A 24,370-nucleotide genomic window follows, 5' to 3' on the forward strand; every position below is an offset into this window, starting at 1 on the left:
AAAATAAAGGGAACACCTAAACAATACAATGTAACTCCAAGTCAATCACACTTCTATGAAATCAAACTGTCCACTTAGGAAGCAACACTGATTGACAATATATTTCACATGCTGTTGTGCAAATGGAATAGACAAAAGGTGGAAATTATAGGCAATTAGCAAGACACCCCCAAAAAAGGAGTGATTCTGCAGGTGGTGACCACAGACCACTTCTCAGTTCCTATGCTTCCTGGCTGATGTTTTGGTCACTTTTGAATGCTGGCGGTGCTCTCACTCTAGTGGTAGCATAAGACGGAGTCTACAACCCACACAAGTGGCTCAGGTAGTGCAGTTCATCCAGGATGGCACATCAATGCGAGCTGTGGCAAAAGGGTTTGCTGAGTCTGTCAGCGTAGTGTCCAGAGCATGGAGGCGCTACCAGGAGACAGGCCAGTACATCAGGAGACGTGGAGGAGGCCGTAGGAGGGCAACAACCCAGCAGCAGGACCGCTACCTCCGTCTTTGTGCAAGGAGGTGCACTGCCAGAGCCCTGCAAAATTACCTCCAGCAGGCCACAAATGTGCATGTGTCAGCATATGGTCTCACAAGGGGTCTGAGGATCTCATCTCGGTACCTAATGGCAGTCAGGCTACCTCTGGCGAGCACATGGAGGGCTGTGCGGCCCCACAAAGAAATGCCACCCCACACCATGACTGACCCACCGCCAAACCGGTCATGCTGGAGGATGTTGCAGGCAGCAGAACGTTCTCCACGGCGTCTCCAGACTCTGTCACGTCTGTCACATGTGCTCATGTGCTCAGTGTGAACCTGCTTTCATCTGTGAAGAGCACAGGGCGCCAGTGGCGAATTTGCCAATCTTGGTGTTCTCTGGCAAATGCCAAACGTCCTGCACGGTGCTGGGCTGTAAGCACAACCCCCACCTGTGGACGTCAGGCCCTCATACCACCCTCATGGAGTCTGTTTCTGACCGTTTGAGCAGACACATGCACATTTGTGGCCTGCTGGAGGTAATTTTGCAGGGCTCTGGCAGTGCACCTCCTTGCACAAAGCCGGAGGTAGCGGTCCTGTTGCTGGGTTGTTGCCCTCCTACGGCCTCCTCCACATCTCCTGATGTACTGGCCTGTCTCCTGGTAGCGCCTCCATGCTCTGGACACTACGCTGACAGACACAGCAAACCTTTTTGCCACAGCTCGCATTGATGTGCCATCCTGGATGAACTGCACTACCTGAGCCACTTGTGTGGGTTGTAGACTCCGTCTCATGCTACCACTAGTGAGAGCACCGCCAGCATTCAAAAGTGACCAAAACATCAGCCAGGAAGCATAGGAACTGAGAAGTGGTCTGTGGTCACCACCTGCAGAATCACTCCTTTTTTGGGGGTGTCTTGCTAATTGCCTATAATTTCCACCTTTTGTCTATTCCATTTGCACAACAGCATGTGAAATTTATTGTCAATCAGTGTTGCTTCCTAAGTGGACAGTTCGATTTGACAGAAGTGTGATTGACTTGGAGTTACATTGTGTTGTTTAAGTGTTCCCTTTATTTTTTTGAGCAGTGTATATATATATATATAAACAATTTTCCTTCCTAAAAATAAGGAACAGCAAAGGCTTTGATTTTGGGTCAGGTTTAAAAGGTTTGAGTACACGATAAGGTACTGTATTGTACTGAACTATGCTCTACTTTACTGTATTGTACTGTACTGAACTCTAATCTACTTAACTGTTATGTGCTGTGCTGTATTCTACTGTGCTGTACTTTGATGTCCAAACTTGTGAAACTTGGTTACGATTTGGTCCGGTCCGGACCAACCAAATTTGGTCTTGTTTGGAACAGAGTTCATTAAAATAATAGCCAGTGTTTAGAATAATACTGAAATATGCACAAAGTAGGATATTGCATATTTACACCTTTGTGTACCTATTTAGGATACATCACCATGAAGAGAATGACATTCATATCCATACTTATGCATTTCTGTGTAGTACAGATCAAGGACCCATGATGTCATTTCGTTACAGCAATTCTGTTACCGGGTGTAAATCCAATTCACTTACTGTAGTTCAATGACTAATATATATTTTTTCAAAGTCCATTTGTCATGTTATAGCAGACACCATTCTATCTGCAGACATCGTTGAATCTTAGTTCGGAGCAGATATTTAAGTTTTTGGAAAACGTGGACACCAAAAAACTGAGGGAGATTTGAATGAAATTCTGTTACCAAACTTTGCACCTAAACACTTATTCCAGTAAATGTGCTTTTGTAAAATGTTCTGTGTATTGTTAAAAGTAGTCATTGTGTGTTGAGTTGTATGCTTTGTTAAACTTTGAAATCAATGTTTTTTGTTTGGTATACATTTTAAAGTGAAACATCTGAACCGTTACTGTGGAATTGCCCATGATGATAAAGTAATAAAATATTATATGCTATTTAGCTTTCGCTTTTATCCAAAGCAGACTTACATGCACACATATTTCATATAGGTTGCTTAAGCAGGAACTGAACCGACGACCCTGGTGTTGCCAGGCCATGCTCTACCAACTAAGCTACAGAGGACCAAATCCTATGTGGAGTGAAGGTAATCGACATATAATTGATGGTAATAGAGATTGGTGTAGCCAAAGCAGTCTGGGCGGAGGTGGTTTACTGCAAGGTCTGTCTGTCTGGCAGCAGTAGGGTGTGTCTGATACACTCACTGCTTAGGAATCTGAACTGCAGTGACTAAAAAACAGTGAGAGCGAGAAAAGTGGGAGAAAGTGAGAGAACATGATGAGGGAGAAAAGAGAGGCATATAAATACAGAGAAAGATATAAAGAACGAGACAAAATGAGAGAGAGGGAGCGTCATATGCAGCCTCTAGCACAAACTGCACCCTTTTTACAGAGGAGCAATAGTTGGGGGGAGAGAGAAAGAGCAGAGCTAAGCGTATGCTAAGGAAAAGAGGGAGGAGGGAGGAAGGGGAAAGAGAGCAAGGGAACTGGAGGGGGTGATGAGGGAGAGGAAATTATAGAAAATAATGGAGACCCAAACACAAGCACAGCGAACGCTGTCTCTCTATGCAAAACAATTGTCAAAGTCCTTGTTGTAGCTACTATGAAAACACACAGGAAAATGTAGCGATGGGATATTAGCCAAGCCTTATGTAAGAGCGTGGAACAACATGTTTACACACTACCAGGTCATATGAGCTTTGATTTAATTGATTAATAAACAGTTTACTACTTCCATATTGCAAAACTTGTTTGCTTGACTCCTCAGATAGAAGACAACTTCTTAAACAATGTATTTTCTAAGATGAGGAACCACTATATGTAAAAGTGTTAAACTGAGTAGAGCCTGTATAGCAGGGTGGCTCTCCCTAGTGTCCAGACACAGTATGGCACCTGGGCAAAATTAGTATAAGTTATTGTAAACTACAGATATGAGTGTGTTTTAAAGTGAACAAATTCTATTTCATTCTAAGGGGAAATCCTCAGAACCGTTGTAGTGTGACACCCCTTCAATGCACCTTATCCCTTGAAGCTTAATTTGTGATTGTTACTTTGTATCTGTGAAGGTGTTTTAATGACAATTATACAACGGGTGGGTCTAATCCTAAATGCTGATTGGTTAAAACCACATTCCAGACAGAGTCTATTCCACAAGTTACCACCAGCTAAAAAAATCTATATTGTTAAAATGCCTATTTACTCTGTTCCTTCTGACCAATATATCCTCCAAACACCAGCTTCTCGGGCATTTTCACTTAAAGATATAATCTAAAGTACAATACATGGAATGTTCTCAGCCAACGTTTGTTGACAATGAAGCATGGAAGATAGAAAGGGCTAGATGAAAATGGACAGATCAGGCAGAACTTGTTTTGGGTGGTCCACGTTGCTCTGGGAGGTTTTATGATGACGCAGCTACAGACAGGGGAGCTAATGAAAGGTTCCACCCAAGTAAAGCTCACACCCTGGTGAGTTGTTTGCTGTTGCCATGCCTTTCACTTGTTTTATGTAATAACATAATGTAATAATGTAATATCTATGCAGTGTTCCCCAGACGTTTGTCCTGGATCTGAAGGCTCTGCATTGTGTCTATAGTCCTCCAACCGGATTGGATCTAAAAAAAACTTCCTTAAAAGGAAAACCGAACGAACCACCGCTGCCCTTAGCATTTATTTGTGTTTTATTTGTGTTGAGGGATCTTAGGAAAAATCGCCTCCATCTTTATCTTCCCTACTGACTCTAGCGTTGTACACAGTCCGTGCATTTCCACTAGTGTGTGTGCATGCGTGCATGTGTGTAGGCGTGGCATGCTTACACTGGGGTGGAACAACTCGGGTGGGAACGACTCACTCGGTAACTCTTGGTAACCTTTGGGCGCTTTCTTAAAGCATTGACAGCAGTCAAAAGCAGGCTGTTGCAGTCAAGGGAGAAACAAAAAGTTGCTAGTTAGTTGTATTCTAACAGCAAGGCTCACAACATGGCAGTGGTAATATGCTTCCATTGTTTCTAAGAGTTTTTTGTTAGAATGTCAAAATAAACTCTTCTCTAACCTTCATATTATCCTTACACACTCACAAACGGGAAATCACAATGGTTGGCGAGAGAGATTTCTTATTTGAATCTGTCATAGCTTGTAAATCTCCCAAGAAAGTTTGCTCTGTTTCAGTCACATCCACATGGGTCGAGCAAACCCCCTAGTTATTGGTAGACAATTGTGCCTCTCATTGACTGTGTTCGAGAGCATAAAATTCATGATGGATACATGAGTCAGTCTGCAGTCGACCTCGACCTCGATCACGGCCATTATGTAGGCGATGGACGCAAGGTGCTGTTGATGAGGAACAATTGCAGAAACTTGCAGCAAACATCAAAAACTGCATGACCCTCGATCATGTGGTTCTTGTAACGCTCATGCAGATGTAGTTCAATAACTTTTATCCCCATAATGCACCACACATTGAAAGTTGCTGATTAGCGACTGCCCAATATTGATGCTCTCCAATGCACCCCTTATCTCTGTTGACAACTGAGTGGTTAGCCAAAGCATGGCCCACCCATCCCAGGGTAGTAGACAAATCAGATTACTTGGCCTGCATGAGGAACAAATCAGTGCAGGTGAGAGGGTCCAGTCGATAAAGTTTTGTTTCTAGGGAGACACTAGGCAGAGTGAACTCAGCAACGTTATACCCTAGCATAACAATCATGGGCTGGAACAAAGCACAGTCAATGAGAGTCTAAACACAGAATAAAATACAACAAAACTGAATAAAATACAACAAAACACAGAATAAAATACAACATATGTATAATATATCTAATATATGTATCTCTACAGGTCAAAATGTGTGTTTTATTTGGAACAAAGGGATGAGCATTCTTCTCGTAGAGAAAACTGGAAGTTACTCAATCTGTTCAGGAGACCAGCCTTGTTCAACAATAGATACAAGCTGTCCTAAATCCCTCTCCTACAGTACAGAGTACAGCCAGTCAGACCACTATATGTGGCTCATGTACGTGCAACACCATAAATAACAATAAGTATGTTGCCTGTCAGGTAGTGCCACCCTAAATACACACAGAATCCCAATTTCACGATGGACACACATATATTTTCAAACACATAAGTACACATAAGTATACTTTTTATATTTTGTATTGAATAATAACACAAAATACACACATGTAAACACACAAATGTGTGTTGGGGCGGCAGGTAGCCTAGTGGTTAGAGTGTTGGGCCAGTAACCGAAAGGTTGCTAGATTGAATCCCTGAGCTGACAAGGTACAAATCTGTTGTTCTGCCCCTGAACAAAGCAGTAAACCCACTGTTCCTAGGCCATCATTGTAAATAAGAATTTGTTCTTAACTGACTTGCCTAGTTAAATAAAGGTTAAACGTTTTTACACACACTAGTCAGTCTTCACATGTTGCCACAGCTGTAGAGTCATTTATCTCTGATAAGTAAATTAAACACAGATGTGTAGTTCTGTCATGCAGGTGAATACTCAAAAGTCAATTGTCTTGAAAAATCTCCTTCTGTTGAACATGCATTGACTGATATGACAGCAGACTGACTGGCTACATAAGTGTCAATGTCTCTCTCTCTGTCTCTACATCTGTCTCTCTTTCTGTCTGTCTGTCTGTCCCTCTCTATGTATGTATGTATGTATGTATGTATGTATGCATGTATGCATGTAAGTGTCGTGTCTTTGGAATCATTAAATTGAAGACCGTTATTTTTATCAAATCAATTCTCTGTAATTATTATTACGTGATTAAACTAATCATGTATATGTAATTAAGTAGGAAGTCGGGGCACCAAGGAAAATCTTCAGATTACAAAGTTATAATTTTCTTAACATAACTTTTCAGATATTTTAATATCTGATCAATTATTCTTCTAATTAATGAATTATTCAATTTCATTCCAAACATCGTAAATTGTTGGTTATTGTCACGCCCTGGCCATAGAGAGGCTTTTATTCTCTATTTTGGTTAGGCCAGGGTATGACTAGGGTGGCCATTCTAGTTTCTTTATTTCTATGTTGTTTATTTCTTTGTGTTTGGCCGGGTGTGGTTCTCAATCAGAGGCAACTGTCTATCGTTGTCTCTGATTGAGAACCTAACTTAGGTAGCCCTTTTTCCACCTGTCTTTGTGGGAAGTTGACTTTGTTTAGGGCACATAGCCTTTGAGCTTCACGGTTTGTTTTTGTAGTGTTTATTGTTTTTGTTTGGCGTCATTTTGAGTAAATAAAGAAAATGTACGCTGACCACGCTGCACCTTGGTCCTCTTCTGTTAACGGCCGTGACAGAACTTCCCACCACAAACGGACCAAGCAGCGTGGTAAAAAGGAGGAATGGACATGGGAGGACATCCTGAACGGCAAGGGATCCTGGACATGGGAGGAGATCCTGGCCGGAAGGCATCGCCTTCCATGGGAACAGGTGGAAGCATTAAGGAAGGCGGAGGCAGCGACGAAAGCAGAGCGGCAGCGTTACAAGGGAACACAGCTGGCAAGGAAGCCCGAGAGGCAGCCCGCCCCAAAAATTGGGGGGGAGCAACACGGGGAGTGTGGGTGAGTCAGGTTGGAGACCTGAGCCAACTCCCCGTGCTTACAGTGGCGAGCGTCGTACTGGTCAGGCACCGTGTTATGCGGTGGAACGCACGGTGTCTCCAGTGCGCGTGCATAGCCCGGTGTGCTACATTCCAGCTCCCCGCATCTACCGGGCTAGGGTGAGCATCCAGCCAGGAAGGGTTGTGCCAGCCCTGCTCTCCAGACCTCCAGTGCGTCTCCTCGGCGCAGGATATCCTGCGCCGGCTCTGCGCACTGTGTCTCCGGTGCGTCTCCACAGCCCAGTGCGTCCTGTGCCTGCGCCCCGCATTTGCAGTGTGAAAGTAACCATCCAGCCAGGACGGGTTGTGCAGGCTTCTAGCTCGAGGCCTCCAGTGCGCCTCCACGGCCCAGTGTATCTGGTGCCTCTGCCTAGGACAGGGCCTCCTGTATGTCTCTCCAGCCTGGTTTGTCCTGTGCCTGCGCCTAGAATTAATCCTCCTGTGTGTCTCCCCAGCCTGGTGAGCCCTGTGGCAGCTCCATGTACCAGACTGCCCATACGTCTCCTCCCTCCAGTGATGATCCATGGCACGAAGCCTCCAGTGATGATCCATGGCACGAAGCCTCCAGTGATGATCCATGGCACGAAGCCTCCAGTGATGATCCATGGCACGAAGCCTCCAGTGATGATCCATGGCACGAAGCCTCCAGTGATGATCCATGGCACAAAGCCTCCAGTGATGATCCATGGCACAAAGCCTCCAGTGATGATCCATGGCACGAAGCCTCCAGTGATGATCCATGGCAATGATCCATGGCACGAAGCCTCCAGTGATGATCCATGGCAAGAAGCCTCCAGTGATGATCCATGGCCCGAAGCCTCCAGTGATGATCCATGGCACGAAGCCTCCAGTGATGATCCATGGCACGAAGCCTCCAGTGATGATCCATGGCACGAAGCCTCCAGTGATGATCCATGGCACAAAGCCTCCAGTGATGATCCATGGCACAAAGCCTCCAGTGATGATCCATGGCACGAAGCCTCCAGCGATGATCCATGGCAATGATCCATGGCACGAAGCCTCCAGTGATGATCCATGGCAAGAAGCCTCCAGTGATGATCCATGGCCCGAAGCCTCCAGTGATGATCCATGGCAAGAAGCCTCCAGTGATGATCCATGGCACGAAGCCTCCAGTGAGGAGTCATGGCATGAAACCTCCAGCGAAGGCCTCCAGTCCGGAGCCTCCAGCGATGTTCTCCAGTCCGGAGCCTCCCGCGACGTTCTCCAGTCCGGCGCCTCCAGCGACGTTCTCCAGTCTGGAGCATCCAGCGACGGCCTCCAGTCCAGAGCCTCCAGCGACGGTCTCCAGTCCAGAGCCTCGCAACGAGGGTGCCCAGTCCGGGGCCAGCTACGAGGGTGCCCAGTCCGGGGCCAGCTACGAGGGTGCCCAGTCCGGGGTTGGTGGCAAGGGTCCCCGCACCAGAGGCCCTACCAAAGTGGGGGGAGCCAGAGGCGGAGGGGGGTCTACGTCCCGCACCAGAGCCGCCGCTGTAAGGAAGCCCACCCGGGCCCTCCCCTTTAGAGTCAGGTTTTGCGGCCGGAGTCCGCACCTTTAGGGGGGGGTACTGTCACCCCCTGGCCATAGAGAGGCTTTTATTCTCTATTTTGGTTAGGCCAGGGTGTGACTAGGGTGGGTATTCTAGTTTCTTTATTTCTGTGTTTTCTATTTCTTTGTGTTTGGCCAGGTGTGGTTCTCAATCAGAGGCAACTGTCTATCGTTGTCTCTGATTGAGAACCATACTTAGGTAGCTCTTTTTCCACCTGTCTTTGTGGGAAGTTGACTTTGTTTAGGGCACATAGCCTTTGAGCTTCACGTTTTGTTTTTGTAGTGTTTATTGTTTTTGTTTGACGTCATTTTGATTAAATAAAGAAAATGTACAATCACCACGCTGCACCTTGGTCCTCTTCTGTTAATGGCCGTGACAGTTATCTGCATGAACCCAGCCTTTACTATTAATCATCCATACATCAATTGTCTTAATAATTTACTTACTAACTAAATAATCACAGAAATGCATGCATAAACAAACAAACAGTAGATATGGTTACAAGGAAATGATAGAGAAGGTTCCCCAGTGGGCTCAGCCGATATGGCAGCTTGGTGGACAAAGGGAAGTGGGTATGGACTGAGAAGGGCGGGAATTACAAGAGTCACCACACAGTTAATAATTATTAATTGAAATGCTAATCCTTTGCACATGAACGTTCACTCATTCGGGAATAATTGCAATCAATATATATTTACGTTCAGTGTATCGTCGTGATCTCTGTTGGAATCGTCCGTCTTTCTGTTGTAAAGTTCATCTGATCGTCTCTGCTCCCATGAAGTCTCTCGTGATTTCGATAGTCTCAGAGTTTAACCATTTCCAACCGTGTAGCCAATGCTCCACGTGGTTTGGTTAGGAATTCAACAACCATTACAACCTTAGCTTATACTGAGGGTTTTGGTGGTCTCTACTCAAACCTTCGCTCCCTCAGCTGACCGTATGTATGGTCTAAAGAGGATTTCTTCAGGTGGGGTTTTTATTTGGAACAGTAGAAAAGGGCTGTCCCATGAGCCAGATCATGGCTGTGCTCACGGGGGCGGGCCAATGACTTAGTTAAACTTAGAAGGGAATACAATTCTCTCACATTAATGGTTCAACATCACCATACATAATTTCACAAATAGTTTCATCTTTACTCATTCATTTTATACAATAATTAGATGCAAACCTCATAACGGAGGCTCCTGTATAAACAGAGTTATGGTAATGTGGCTGTATTGTCTCTCAATGAGGTCACAACATGAAACAAAATGGACCGGGCCGTAGCTGGCTTCTCCACCGACCGTTTACACATTCTCCAAAACATGGATATTGTTCAGTTCTCAAGTTATGTGATGTAGAAGAAGTTCCTTTGTTCTACTGTGAAACTCTCTCTATATATACTGCCTGGCCGTGAGGAGAGAGTCTCCTCTAGGAATTTACGACCTGAGATAACAGAACCTGGGTGTAGGGGGAAGCGAGAGGTGGTGAGAGAGAGGTGGATGGTACTCGCTATACTGATGACATATATATGTATGTATGTATGTATGTATGTATGTATGTATGTATGTATGTATGTATGTATGTATGTATGTATGTCTCTCTCTCTCTATGTCTGTCTGTCTGTCTGTCTGTCTGTGTGGCTGTCTTAATTTAATTCACGGTTAGCAGTGTGGTTAAGTTTAAAATCAGGTTTTATAACTTTGTGGCTGTGCCAGCTAGTGACCACTCCACAGAGCTGCCTCCAGTACATGAGTAATTTCAATAAATGCCAACCTGCATTACCTCAACACTTTACAGGGTGTGTGATTACTCAGGACATTGCCTGTCCATTCCTGTTAAACTAAAATATATCTGGTACCAGCAAATAGAGCTGTCCTTTTGCCAAGATCACCTATCACTGACAATGAAGGAAAGGAACAAGGGAAGGATGCGAAAGGAAGTTATCTTAGAGTATTGGGACAGAGCCAGGGTTTGCCTCAACCATAATAGATGGAAATAGACAGGAGAACAAACGAGCAAGCGAATAGTCAAATGCCATGTTGTTCAACGCCCTGGTAAACAGCACATTCTCAGGTAAGCCCAAAGGCTTGGAAATCCTCCCAGAGGTGCTTTTATACAACCAGAGCATGAGAGAGCCACTGAGCATGTCATTATTGGATCATCAGTCAGGCTCAAGCCAAACTGACAGTGAAACGAGAAATCTAATGGCTGGACTATCTTTCTGATGCACACAGAAACACATAGTACTGAATGTATTCAAAGGGAAATACAAAAACACACACACACACACACACACCTCAGGATATCACAGACATTTCCACATGCTGGAATACAGATCCCTCCCCTCTTTACAGCTCTGGTCAACACAACAGACACATCCACACATTAGAGCTCTGGTCAATACAACAGACACATTCCACACATTAGAGCTCTGGTCAATACAACAGACACATCCACACATTAGAGCTCTGGTCAATACCACAGACATCCACACATTAGAGCTCTGGTCAATACAACAGACACATCCACACATTGCCACAAAACGGGCCTTTACTTAACTGTATCTATAATAGGCCTTTACACTTTTGGTGTGGATATGTTCCTATATTCATTGTGTAACATGACTTGAGATCCATGTAAACAATACTGTGTCGATATATTATAACATATTCGATGTTAGAGACGCAACAGATTTAAATACATACAGCATATATTGTGAAAAGCATGTTTTGTACAGCTTAAAGTTATATAGTTACATGCTGAATGTGTGATTAGGAAATGTATTGGGTATGTATATGTGTATCACAGATACGTTTCCCCCGTGGCTGTTTCCTGTGTGTGTGATGAAAGCAGCAGATGATTCTGAGCCTGAATGTCAGAGTGCACAGTCAGTATGTTGACAACAGAAGCCTGGGAAAGTACCCCAACTCGCCCAAAGCAGAGCCAAGAATCCCCCCCAAAACACAAGAAATAGAGATAAAAGACTGCAGCCTACTCAGTCACAAGGGCAAATTTATAACACAAAACTGATACTTGTGTTATCATACAAATACTACCAGATACTACCAGAATACATGCACAAATACAAACATACCCAACTGTAACTCAAAACAAAAAAACAACAAAAAAACATGGGAACTATTATCAAAAACATGCCTGAACATATTCCACTTTTAGAATTATACACATGTAACAGGGCTGGTTATGTTTCCACTTCCCACTGCAGAAATATGGATTCAATGTTTATGTATTTCTATTGGTTAATGTGTCTATCGTCAGGTACAACACCTATTTAATGTTGCACCATGACAAATAAACAAACATTAAGGAATATAACATTAGCTGCTCATACTGGCCCTTAAGTCACAAGGTAAACCCATAATGCATGACCAGGTAATTTATTTATATTTTTTATTTTACCTTTATTTAACTAGGCAAGTCAGTTAAGAACAAATTCTTATTTGCAATGACGGCCTAGGAACGGTGGGTTAACTGCCTTGTTCAGGGGCAGAACAACAGATTTTATACCTTGTCAGCCTGGGGATTCGATCTAGCAACCTTCCGGTTACTAGTCCAACGCCCTAACCACTAGGCTACCTGCCACCCCAATAATAATAATAATGTATGACCAGGTAATAATGTATGTCCAGATAATAGTGTATGACCAGATAATAGTGTATGTCCAGGTAATAATGTATGTCCAGATAATAGTGTATGTCCAGGTAATAATGTATGTTCAGATAATGGTGTATGGCCAGGTAATAATGTATGTCCAGATAATAATGTATGTCCAGATAATGGTGTATGACCAGGTAATAATGTATGTCCAGATAATGGTGTATGGCCAGGTAATAATGTATGTCCAGATAATAATGTATGTCCAGATAATGGTGTATGGCCAGTTAATAATGTATGACCAGATAATAGTGTATGTCCAGGTAATAATGTATGTCCAGATAATGGTGTATGGCCTGGTAATAATGTATGTCCAGATAATAATGTATGTCCAGATAATGGTGTATAGCCAGGTAATAATGTATGACCAGATAATGGTGTATGGCCAGGTAATAATGTATGACCAGATAATAGTGTATGTCCAGGTAATAATGTATGTCCAGATAATGGTGTATGGCCAGGTAATAATGTATGTCCAGATAATAATGTATGTCCAGATAATGGTGTATGGCCAGGTAATAATGTATGACCAGATAATAGTGTATGTCCAGGTAATAATGTATGTCCAGGTAATAATGTATGACCAGATAATAGTGTATGACCAGATAATAGTGTATGTCCAGGTAATAATGTATGACCAGATACTAATGTATGTCCAGATAATGGTGTATGACCAGGTAATAATGTATGACCAGGTAATAATAATAATAATGATGGTAAAAATAGTTAAATATATTTGATTGGTTGATTGTATCATACCCTAACCAACACACACACACACATACACACACACACAACTTGGCAAATGAATAAACTACAGAGACTGACGCATTGACATAACTGGAAGCAACACACTTTGCTGGGCCATGTGAAGAGCACAGACCTTGTCTTCACCTTGGTGCAATATCCTCTATCCATGACAACAGTACAGACTGTACTGTTCTTCTGTTTGCAGAGGTTGACAGACTTCAACTACCATGACTTTCAATGCTTCAGACATAGACACACTGACACAACTGGAAGAAACACATACTTTTGCTGGTGCTATGTGAAGAGCACAGCAAAGCTTTTGTCTTTGTCTCAGTTTAATATAATACAGACTGTTCTGTATTCCAACGCCACTTCTGTTCCCTCCTCTGAGCTCGGGCAGGGTGTATTCATTACGTCTTGCAACGAAACCTTTTACCATTTAAGAACCAAATGGAAGCAAATAGAGAAAACGTAACAAAACGGGGAGGGACTTACCCAAATGTATCCAATAGAAACTCTTGTTTTAGTTTCAAAACATTTTCCATTTGGAGTAAACTGTTTCTGTTGCAACAGATTTGGCATAATGAATACACCCCAGAGAAAGACTTCTGACTTGGATTAATGCCAGCAAAACTTTTTTTTCTGACTTGCCTTCCCTTATAAGCTCGCTACTAAACATACAAAACAATACACACACACACACACACTAAAGAGCTCTCATTCACAAATACAGACACGCATGCATCCATGGACACCTTTTCACAGACGCAAAGTTCTTTATGCATAAAACACACTCGCTCCAACTTGTGCTAACACACACAGACACACACTCCTCTCTAACCTGTGAGCAGAGTTGCATTATGAAAGCTCACCTGTTGTTCCACGGCCACATCCTGTAAGGCCTGATTGTCCCGAGTAGTTCGGATCCAGCTGAGTAACTGGCCCATGTTCACCGTCTGTCTGTGTGAGTGTATGTGTCTGACTGTTCCTACTCTGTACCTACTCTGTGAGCTGCAGCATGGTTCCCAGCCTTGATCAGGGAAGGGGAGGGAACAGGGAGAAGGGGCAGGGACAGGGAGCAGAACAGGGGTAAGGGGAAGGGGAGGGAACAGGGAGAAAAGGGGAGGGACAGGGAGCAGAGCAGGGGTAAAGGGAAGGCACACATAGCAGTCAGTAAGACCTGGGTTCAAATCATTTCAAATCCTTTTTCTATCCTTTTTTTTTAGCTTGCATGGCTTAAAAAAACAATGAAAAAAGTCAAAGACTGCAAACCCTGCGCATCTGGCACTCAGGTAGACAAAAGTAAAACGCTCAAAGTATTTCAAAGATGACAGATAGTATTTGAACCCAGGTCTGCATTCAGTAGAGCTTGAGCTATAAAGGGAAAGACTCTGATAGAGGAGTGACACCGCCTGACGACCGGCCACATCTGAGTACCTTCTCAGAGAAGACCGACATGTGTGAGCACACACATACACCAATAAATAAAAATGCACATACATGAACACACCCAAACACACAAATGTGCATACACGCACTGTGCTAAAATACACTGACAGGAAAGAAACCCATAAAACCATAAATTCACACATAAACCTATACAGCAAACAGCCTTATCCACAGAGGAAAAGCACACACCCTCTTCTACATGGAATACAACTCACACAATCACTGAGCAACAAGTGATAAGTTGTGCAAACAACAGGACAAGCTCATTGCGTGAAGGAGGAGGAGGCAGGGGCATTTTTTCTATCAAAGTGTGGCCAAGTTCAACTTGGACTTTCTAGACTGTGTTATCATAACCACCAATGGTTAGAGGCTCCTGGAAGAGGATAGCATTCCACTATCGGGAGACTAGCACTGAAATCACATGGAGGAGAATCAAAACAATGAAGTCACATAGCTTCTATTGCAGTTTCTCAGTAGCTATGCTTAGTTCTTGGGTGTGCAAAGATCTGCGACAAATAGCTCTGTGAGGACTGGGTGTTACCTTTACCTGCCTTCATTCGACTCGCTTGTCTTAAGCAAACAACTTTTAATTTGATGTGAGTCCTCAATGTGACGCCTATTCACAAAATATGAATAGTTCGTATGTCAGCAACATGGTGTTGGTCCATAGTCCAGCAATGATTAGTCTTGGTTAAGGTAGAGAACTGTTTGACCTAACTAACACATCTGCCTACAATGATTAGTCCTGGTTAAGATAGAGAACCTTTTCACCTTACACATCCGGATACAATGCAATGTGCTTTGAGTGGACTGTAGATAAAGGGAACGCAAACAAGTTCCGACATAAATGTAAATATCCACCTGTCTTGCATGCAGGTATTGCACGTGAAGGCATCCGTTCTAGTATCTATTATCTTTCACTCATGCCATAAACAGAATGCAAGACAAGATTTTGGTGTAATTATAAACTGCTGATAGTGCACAGAACAATCCCCTCACTCCATTTTATCGCAGAGAAATATACCTAATCCATGACCTCACTATGTTCCTATGGGTAATCTTTGGGTGAGATGGGTAGACAATGCAGTCTTTGAGTGAGTCATTGTGACAGAATGAGTCTGTGGTCAAAGACTTGATCTGTGTCCTTCGTCCCTCAGAAGTGAACTACCAGGTGTAGTCTCTGTATTAAACTACTATCTAGGTGTAGTCTCAGTATTAAACTACTAGCTAGGTGTAGTCTCAGTATTAAACTACTAGCTAGGTGTAGTCTCCGTATTAAACTACTATCTAGGTGTAGTCTCAGTATTAAACTACTAGCTAGGTGTAGTCTCCGTATTAAACTACTAGCTAGGTGTAGTCTCCGTATTAAACTACAAGCTAGGTGTAGTCTCCGTATTAAACTACTAGCTAGGTGTAGTCTCCGTATTAAACTACTAGCTAGGTGTAGTCTCAGTATTAAACTACTATCTAGGTGTAGTCTCCGTATTAAACTACTAGCTAGGGGTAGTCTCCGTATTAAACTACTAGCTAGGTGTAGTCTCCGTATTAAACTACTAGCTAGATGTAGTCTCCGTATTAAACTACTAGCTAGGTGTAGTCTCAGTATTAAACTACTATCTAGGTGTAGTCTCCGTATTAAACTACTAGCTAGGTGTAGTCTCCGTATTAAACTACTAGCTAGATGTAGTCTCCGTATTAAACTACTAGCTAGGTGTAGTCTCAGTATTAAACTACTAGCTAGGTGTAGTCTCCGTATTAAACTACTAGCTAGGTGTAGTCTCAGTATTAAACTACTATCTAGGTGTAGTCTCCGTATTAAACTACTAGCTAGGTGTAGTCTCCGTATTAAACTACTAGCTAGATGTAGTCTCCGTATTAAACTACTAGCTAGGTGTAGTCTCCGTATTAAACTACTAGCTAGGTGTAGTCTCAGTATTAAACTACTAGGAGCAGTTCTAATACTGACCACGAGTCACCTTAGTCAAAAGACCAATTAGTGAAAGAAAGATCAGAATTGGGATGCCTGTCTAAATGCAGTCAGAGTAACCATTTTAGATCCTGGAGGCACCTGTTGCTATTGCAGATCCCACTTCTGCCACCAGTTGCATCAAAATATGGCCTCACTACTCTTACAGCTTACATATTCAAACATACATAGATAGACACTGAGACACACAAACACACATTCCAGACTTGTCTTATCCACACATCATCAAGCACACTCACGCTTTCAGACACACCTTTAAAGATTTGTTGTGTAAGATCACCAAGCCTGTAAAAGCAGCTGTTGCACCTAGGGGAACAACATAGCCATACTGGAACCTGTTTTGTTTTTACTTTATTTTCCCTTTATTTAAGCAGGGAGTCACCATTGAGACCAGGGTCTCTTTCACAAGGGAGCCTTGCCTACACAATTTCTTATAAAAAATGTCAAATCAAATTGTAACGGGTGACGCTCTCCTCATCCTCGGACGAGGTGAGGAGAGAAGGATCTTCTGACCAAAACGCAGCTTGTGGGAAATAAGCCATCTTTATTATAACAACGATGATGGCAAACACGAAACGAAACAAACACTTTCCAAACTACAAAATAACAAAACGACGTTGACGAAACCTGAACATAAACTTATATAACTAAACATAAACTTACGTACAGGAAACAGACGACATCGAAACGAAAACGAAACAAACAAACGCTACAGTCCAGTGTGGTACGAACAAACATACTGACACAGGAGACAATCACCCACAAACAAACAGTGAGAATGCCCTACCTAAATATGACTCTTGATTAGAGGAAAACGCAAACCACCTGCCTCTAATCAAGAGCCATACCAGGCAAACCAAAACCAACATAGAAACAGATAACATAGAATGCCCACCCAACCTCACGTCCTGACCAACTAACACACAAAACTAACATAAATAGGTCAGGAACGTGACACAAATACAATATAAAAACAATTAAAATACATGACAACACAAATATTCAACAAAAACTATTACATTCCTCAATTAGAAGGTCCCCAATCTATATTTTAAATTGTCCGAGTGGCACCAGAACATCCAATTGAAATGTATTTTTTAGTTGGTTCCAGAAATTAGGTGCTTTAAAACGGATTTACCTAGTTCAGTGGAGACCCGAGGAACCTCAAGAGTTAACCAACCTTGTGAACGGGTTTGGTATATTTTATATCTTAACAGAGAAGTTAGGTAAGTCGGAAGCTTGTGTAGTAGAGCTCTGTAAACAAAAAGGGAATAATGAAGTGATCTACGGGACTTTAATGAGGACCAGCCAACCTTTTAATACAGGATGCAGTGTTGAGTATTAAAACTGTCACCTGTGATAAAGTGAAGGGCGCTATGGCAGATGGATTCCAAAGGTTTAAGGCTGCTGCAATCTGATAAATTGTCACGTTCCTGGCCTGTTTTCTGTTGTTTTTTATGTGTGTGATGGTCAGGGCGTGAGTTTTGGGTGGGCAGTCTATGTTTTCCGTTTCTATGTTGGTTTTGGGTTGCCTGGTATGGCTCTTGATTAGAGGCAGGTGTTTTGCGTTTTCCTCTAATTGAGAGTCATATTAAGGTAGGGTGTTCTCACTGTTTGTTTGTGGGTGATTGTCACTGTGTCTGTGTTTGTTGCACCACACGGTACTGTCTCGTCTCGTTCGTGAGCCATCTGTCTGCCCAGCGCCGTCTGAGCCATCTGTCTGCCCAGCGCCGTCTGAGCCATCTGTCTGCCCAGCGCCGTCTGAGCCATCTGTCTGCCCAGCGCCGTCTGAGCCATCTGTCTGCCCAGCACCGTCTGAGCCATCTGTCTGCCCAGCGCCGTCTGAGCCATCCGTCTGCCCAGCGCCTTCTGAGCCATCCGTCTGCCACGAGCCATTAGAGCCGCCCGTCTGTCCCGAGCCATTAGAGCCGTCCGTCAGTCAGGAGCCGCTAGAGCCGTCCGTCAGTCAGGAGCTGCCAGAGCCGCCAGCCAGTCAGGAGCTGCCAGAGACGCCAGCCAGTCAGGAGCTGCCAGAGACGCCAGCCAGTCAGGAGCTGCCAGAGACGCCAGCCAGTCAGGAGCTGCCAGAGACGCCAGCCAGTCAGGAGCTGCCAGAGACGCCAGCCAGTCAGGAGCTGCCAGAGACGCCAGCCAGTCAGGAGCTGCCAGAGACGCCAGCCAGTCAGGAGCTGCCAGAGCTGCCCTCCGGTCATGAGCTGCCCTCCAGTCATGAGCTGCCCTCCAGTCATGAGCTGCCCTACAGTCATGAGCTGCCCTACAGTCATGAGCTGCCCTACAGTCATGAGCTGCCCTACAGTCATGAGCTGCCCTACAGTCATGAGCTGCCCTACAGTCATGAGCTGCCCTACAGTCATGAGCTGCCACTCAGCCCGGACCTGCCAGAGTCCCTCAGCCCGGACCTGCCAGAGTCCCTCAGCCCGGACCTGCCAGAGTCCCTCAGCCCGGACCTGCCAGAGTCCCTCAGCCCGGACCTGCCAGAGTCCCTCAGCCCGGACCTGCCAGAGTCCCTCAGCCAGGACCTGCCCCTTATCCCGGTGCTGCCCCTTATCCCGGTGCTGCCCCTTATCCCGGTGCTGCCCCTTATCCCGGTGCTGCCCCTTATCCCGGTGCTGCCCCTTCATTTAGGTGGTTTTAGTTGGAGGGTGGTCATTGGGAGGGGGATACAGAAGCGGGGAGTGACTATGGTGGTGTGGGGACAGCGTCCGGAGCCTGAGCCACCACCATGGTCAGATGCCCACCCAGACCCTCCCCTGGACTTTGTGCTGGTGCGCCCGGCGTTCGCACCTTGAGGGGCGGGTTCTGTCACGTTCCTGACCTGTTTTCTGTTGTTTTTTATGTGTGTGATGGTCAGGGCGTGAGTTTTGGGTGGGCAGTCTATGTTTTCCGTTTCTATGTTGGTTTTGGGTTGCCTGGTATGGCTCTTGATTAGAGGCAGGTGTTTTGCGTTTTCCTCTAATTGAGAGTCATATTAAGGTAGGGTGTTCTCACTGTTTGTTTGTGGGTGATTGTCACTGTGTCTGTGTTTGTTGCACCACACGGTACTGTCTCGTCTCGTTCGTTCGGTCGTTCCTGTTTATGTGTTCCTCGTTTCATGTAAGTTCATAGTTCTGTCTAGTTCGTTTTGTTGTTTTGTAAAATTATTCAAGTGTTCTTCGTGTGTTTAGTTTCGTCTTGTTAAATAAAGTTCATTATGTATTCACACATTCACTGCGCCTTGGTCAACTCACTCACCGAAAGAGAGCCGTTACATAAATGGTGTCACTATAGTCAAGAACTAGCAGGAAAGTTGACTGTAAATTTTGCTTCCTGCTATTTAGGGACAGGCAAGATCTCTTTAAAAAAAAATCCCCACTTGAATTATTAGCTTATTAATAACTAGCTCATCTGTATTTTATTTTTACATAAAGTCTTTGTCAATCCAAATGCCGAGATATTTATAGGCGGGAACCCAATCGATGGGAGAACCATCTAATGAATAAATATGTAGTCCATCTGAAACATTTTTGCAAGAATTACAGAACAACATGTTTTTAGTCTTGCCCGCATTAAGTACAACTTCTAAACCAACCAGGGCTTTCTGTACGGCAACAAAGTCAGATTGCAGCTCTAACATTATCTTTTTTTTTCTTTTTCCCCTTCACATTTTCAAACATTCATATTTTCCAACGGGGCTATACATTTGGGTGAGGTTTTTTTCTCGCCTGAGTAGCCTCATTTCACTGCCAAAAATAAAATTAAACCATCTAGTGTTCAGCGAAATAACAACACAATATCAAATACAGGTAGCCTAGTCAAATAATTAACATCCAATCACATTAACCTTTACTCTTTCGCAGGAATTCCACTCACAGTCTGTATGTAGTCAAAAGTAGCTGCTGCTCATGTTAGTATCTGTACTGATGGCGCAAAAGCCAAGACAGGGAGACATAGTGGAGTGGTAACGTGCGTGCAAGCAAATCCACCGAGAGGCTCTTGCTGCCAAGGGAATGCCTGACAGCTTGAAAGACGTTTTGGACACTACAGTGAAAAGGTTTAACTTTGTTAAAGCAAGGCCCCTGAACTCTCGTGTATTTTCTGCACTATGCAATGATATGGGCAGCGACCACATAACGCTTTTACAACATACAGAAGTGCGCTGGTTATCAAGTGGCAAAGTATTGACACGTTTTTTGGGAATTGCGAGAGAGGCTTAAAGTTTTTTTTACTGACCGTAATTTTCACTTGTCTGACTGCTTGCATGATGACGAGTTTCTCATACGACTGGCCTATCTGAGTGATGTTTTTTCTTGAATGAATTTGCCTGAATGTTCCGAATCTAGGATGACAGGGACTTTCCACAACTATATTCAATGTGCGGGACAAAATTGAGGCTATGATTAAGAAGTTGGAGCTCTTCTCTGTCTGCATTAACAAGGACAACACACAGGTCTTTCCATCATTGTATGATTTTTTGTGTGCAAATGAGCTCAACCTTATGTACAATGTCAATTGTGATAAAGCGAAGCACCTTAGTGAGTTGTGTGCGCAATTACGCAGGTACTTTCCCAAAACGGATGACACAAACAACTGGATTTGTTATCCCTTTCATGCCCTGCCTCCAGTCCACTTACCATTATCTGAACAAGAGAGCCTCATCGAAATTGCAATAAGCGGTTCTGTGAAAATTTCATCAGAAGCCACTGGCAGATTTCTGGATTGGGCTGCGCTCAAAGTATCCTGCCTTGGCAAATCGCGCTGTTAAGACACTGATGCCCTTTGCAACCACGTACCTATGTGAAAGTGGATTCTCGGTCCTCACTAGCATGAAAACTAAATACAGGCACAGACTGTGTGGAAAATAATTTAAGACTGTCACGTTCGTCGTTTGGTGGAAGAGAGGAGGACCAAGGCGCAGCGTGATAGTAATACATTCTTCTATTTATTTACCGAAACGAAGAACACTTGGCAAACTATACAAAAAACAACAAAACGACCGTGAAGCTATATACGAAAAGTGCAGACACAGGCAACTTACACATAGACAATAACCCACCAAATCCCTAAAGAATACGGCTGCCTAAATATGGTTTCCAATCAGAGACAATGATAAACAGCTGCCTCTAATTGAGAACCAATCTAGGCAACCATAGACATACAAACACCTAGACTAGAAAACACCCCATAAACATACAAAACCCCTAGACAAGACAAAACACATAAATCCCCCATGTCACACCCTGACCTAACCAAAATAATAAAGAAAACAAAGATAACTAAGGCCAGGGCGTGACAGTACCCCCCCCCCCACCCAAAGGTGCGGACTCCGGCCGCAAAACCTGACACAGAAGGGGAGGGTCTTAAGAAGGGGAGGGTCTTCTTACGGCGGCGGCTCGGGTGCGGGACGTGGACCCCACTCCACCATAGTCATTACCCGCTTTGGTGGCACTCGCAGCGAGGTCCCGGACTGAAGACCATTGTATAGAGCGCCACTGGACGGAGGGGCGCCTCTGGACTGAGGGGCAGCTCCGGACTGAGTGGCAGCTCCGGACTGAAGGGCATCTCAGAACTGAGGGGCAGCTCAGGACTGAGGGGTAGCTCAGGACTGAAAGGCAGCTCCGGACTGAAAGGCAGCTCCGGACTGAAAGGCAGCTCCGGACTGAAAGGCAGCTCCGGACTGAAAGGCAGCTCCGGACTGAAAGGCAGCTCCGGACTGAAAGGCAGCTCAGGACTGAGGGGTAGCTCAGGACTGAGGGGTAGCTCAGGACTGAAAGGCAGCTCCGGACTGAAGGGCAGCTCCGGACTGAAGGGCTGCTCAGGACTGAGGGGTAGCTCCGGACTGACGGGCAGCTCCGGACTGAGGGGCAGCTCCGGACTGACGGGCAGCTCCGGACTGAAATGCGGCTCTGGCGGCTCCTGACTGGCGGGCGGCTCTGGCGGCTCCTGACTGACGGGCGGCTCTGGCGGCTCCTGACTGACGGACGGCTCTGGCGGCTCAGGACAGACGGGCGGCTCTGGCGGCTCAGGACAGACGGGCGGCTCTAGCGGCTGAGGACAGACGGGCGGCTCTAGCGGCTCAGGACAGACGGGCGGCTCTGACGGCTCAGGACAGACGGGCGGCTCAGGCGGCGCTGGACAGATGGGCGGCTCAGGCGGCGCTGGACAGACGGGCAGCTCAGGCGGCGCTGGACAGACGGGCAACTCAGGTGGCGCTGGACAGACGGGCAGCTCATGCGGTGCTGGACAGACGGGCAGCTCAGGCGGCGCTGGACAGACGGGCAGCTCAGGCGGCGCTGTACAGACGGGAGCAGGAACAGGGCATACTGGACCCTGGAGGCGCACAGTAGGCCTGGTGCGTGGTGCCGGAACTGGTGGTACCGGGCTGGGGACACGCACCTCAAGGCGAGTGCGGGGAGAAGGAACAGGGCATACTGGACAGCCGAGGCGCACTATAAGCCTGGTGCGTGGTGCCAGAACTGGTGGTACCGGGCTGGGGACACGCACCTCAAGGCGAGTGTGAGGAGCAGGGACAGGGAGTACTGGACCCTGGAGACGCACTGGATGCCTGGTGCGTGGTACCGGCACTGATTTGAATCACTTGATAAGATATATTTAAATTAAGTCAATAACATGAAGCAAATCTAAATTCTCTGAAGGGAATTAGTGTGTACATATTTGAATGTTGTGGATGTATGTACTTTTGCATGGGAGAGGTGAGTGCAGAGAGGGGAGCCGCAAGGTTGCTTTAGCCCCGAATGAAATGGCGGTAAAAATGAGAAACGCCAGAAACCGCTGTTGCTGCACCCTGGCCGTGTGTTGGGGCCAATCCACCACAGCTCACTTTTTCCAGATCCATCTGAACATTCCCTTCAGAGATGTTCCCAGAAAAGTGATTGTGGAGCGGTGGACCTCACACTTCTCCATTTTAACAAACAACGAAGGCACTGAAGGCACTGAAGGCACTGAAGAACATGTTCCTGGGCAGAATGGGAGAAAACCAGGATGTCATCGAGGTATACAAAAACAAACCGATTCAACATGCCTGGAAGACAGCAGGAGCGTTAGTGAGTCCAAACGGCATGACTCTGCCAATGAAACGTCCGTCCAGTGCTCTGGCACCCATGGGAACAGAAAGGGGTTGAGTGGGAATACCTATCTCAGATACCAGGGTAGCATTCATGAAACTCTCATCATCCCCAGAGTCAATGATCACCCAAAAAGATTTTGACTCGTCTCCCCACAGCAGAACAGCAAAAGGGGGGGGGGGGTAATAGGAATTAGGGAATTCCCAGTCTGACTCACCAGAGTACTTGTACCTACTAATGATCTAGGTCTCCTCACTGGACAGGTAGCAATGAAATGCCCCGCAGAACAGACAACTGCTGGAGCTTAGCCTACGTGAACGTTCCCTAGGCGATAATCTAGCTCCTCCCAGTTGCATAGGTTCTGGTGTATCCGTCGATGATTCTCGAGGGAGCATGGGTGGCTTCGGATCCTCTCAGAAACACCCATCCTCGGGGACATCCGGGTTCCCTCAGAGGTGAGCGAGCCACTGCGGATTAACTAGTGTGCCCGAGACCAGACCTCTCACTTCTGCGTTCCCTTAGGCGTCCATCAATTCTAATGGTGAGGGCAATGAGGGAATCGAGGTCCACCGGTAGTTCCGAGCAGCTAGTTCATCTTTTACCACCTCAGATAATCCGTGAAGAAAGGTATGGAAAAGAGACTCCGGATTCCAGGCACTCTCGACGGCCAACGTGCCAAAATCAACCTCGTAGTCTGCCACACTACGGAAGTTGATGTAATTCAAGAAGTTTACTGGCCGCCTCTCTCCCGGATACTCGAATACCTTCGTCACTTCTGCCATGAAATTCT

The 24,370-nt window shown here is 45.3% G+C and overlaps 1 protein-coding gene across 43 annotated transcripts in view; it reads right to left on the minus strand.

The window, feature by feature from the left end:
* cast (calpastatin) overlaps positions 1–24,370 on the minus strand; it is a 93,239-nt gene that overhangs the window by 63,407 nt on the left and 5,462 nt on the right. Inside the window, exon 1 of one of the 43 annotated variants that reach the window (XM_055868728.1) lies at positions 13,935–14,095. The exons of 41 other annotated variants lie outside the window; for them this stretch is intronic. In XM_055868728.1, coding sequence (XP_055724703.1) covers positions 13,935–14,009 — 75 coding nt within the window. In that variant the 5' untranslated portion in view covers positions 14,010–14,095. Of the gene's footprint in view, positions 1–13,934; positions 14,096–24,370 lie in introns of those variants that run through there. One more of the 43 variants, XM_055868760.1, reaches the window with a different exon arrangement.

This window comes from Salvelinus fontinalis, chromosome 18 (genome assembly GCF_029448725.1).
Source record: "Salvelinus fontinalis isolate EN_2023a chromosome 18, ASM2944872v1, whole genome shotgun sequence".
Taxonomy (NCBI): domain Eukaryota; kingdom Metazoa; phylum Chordata; class Actinopteri; order Salmoniformes; family Salmonidae; genus Salvelinus; species Salvelinus fontinalis.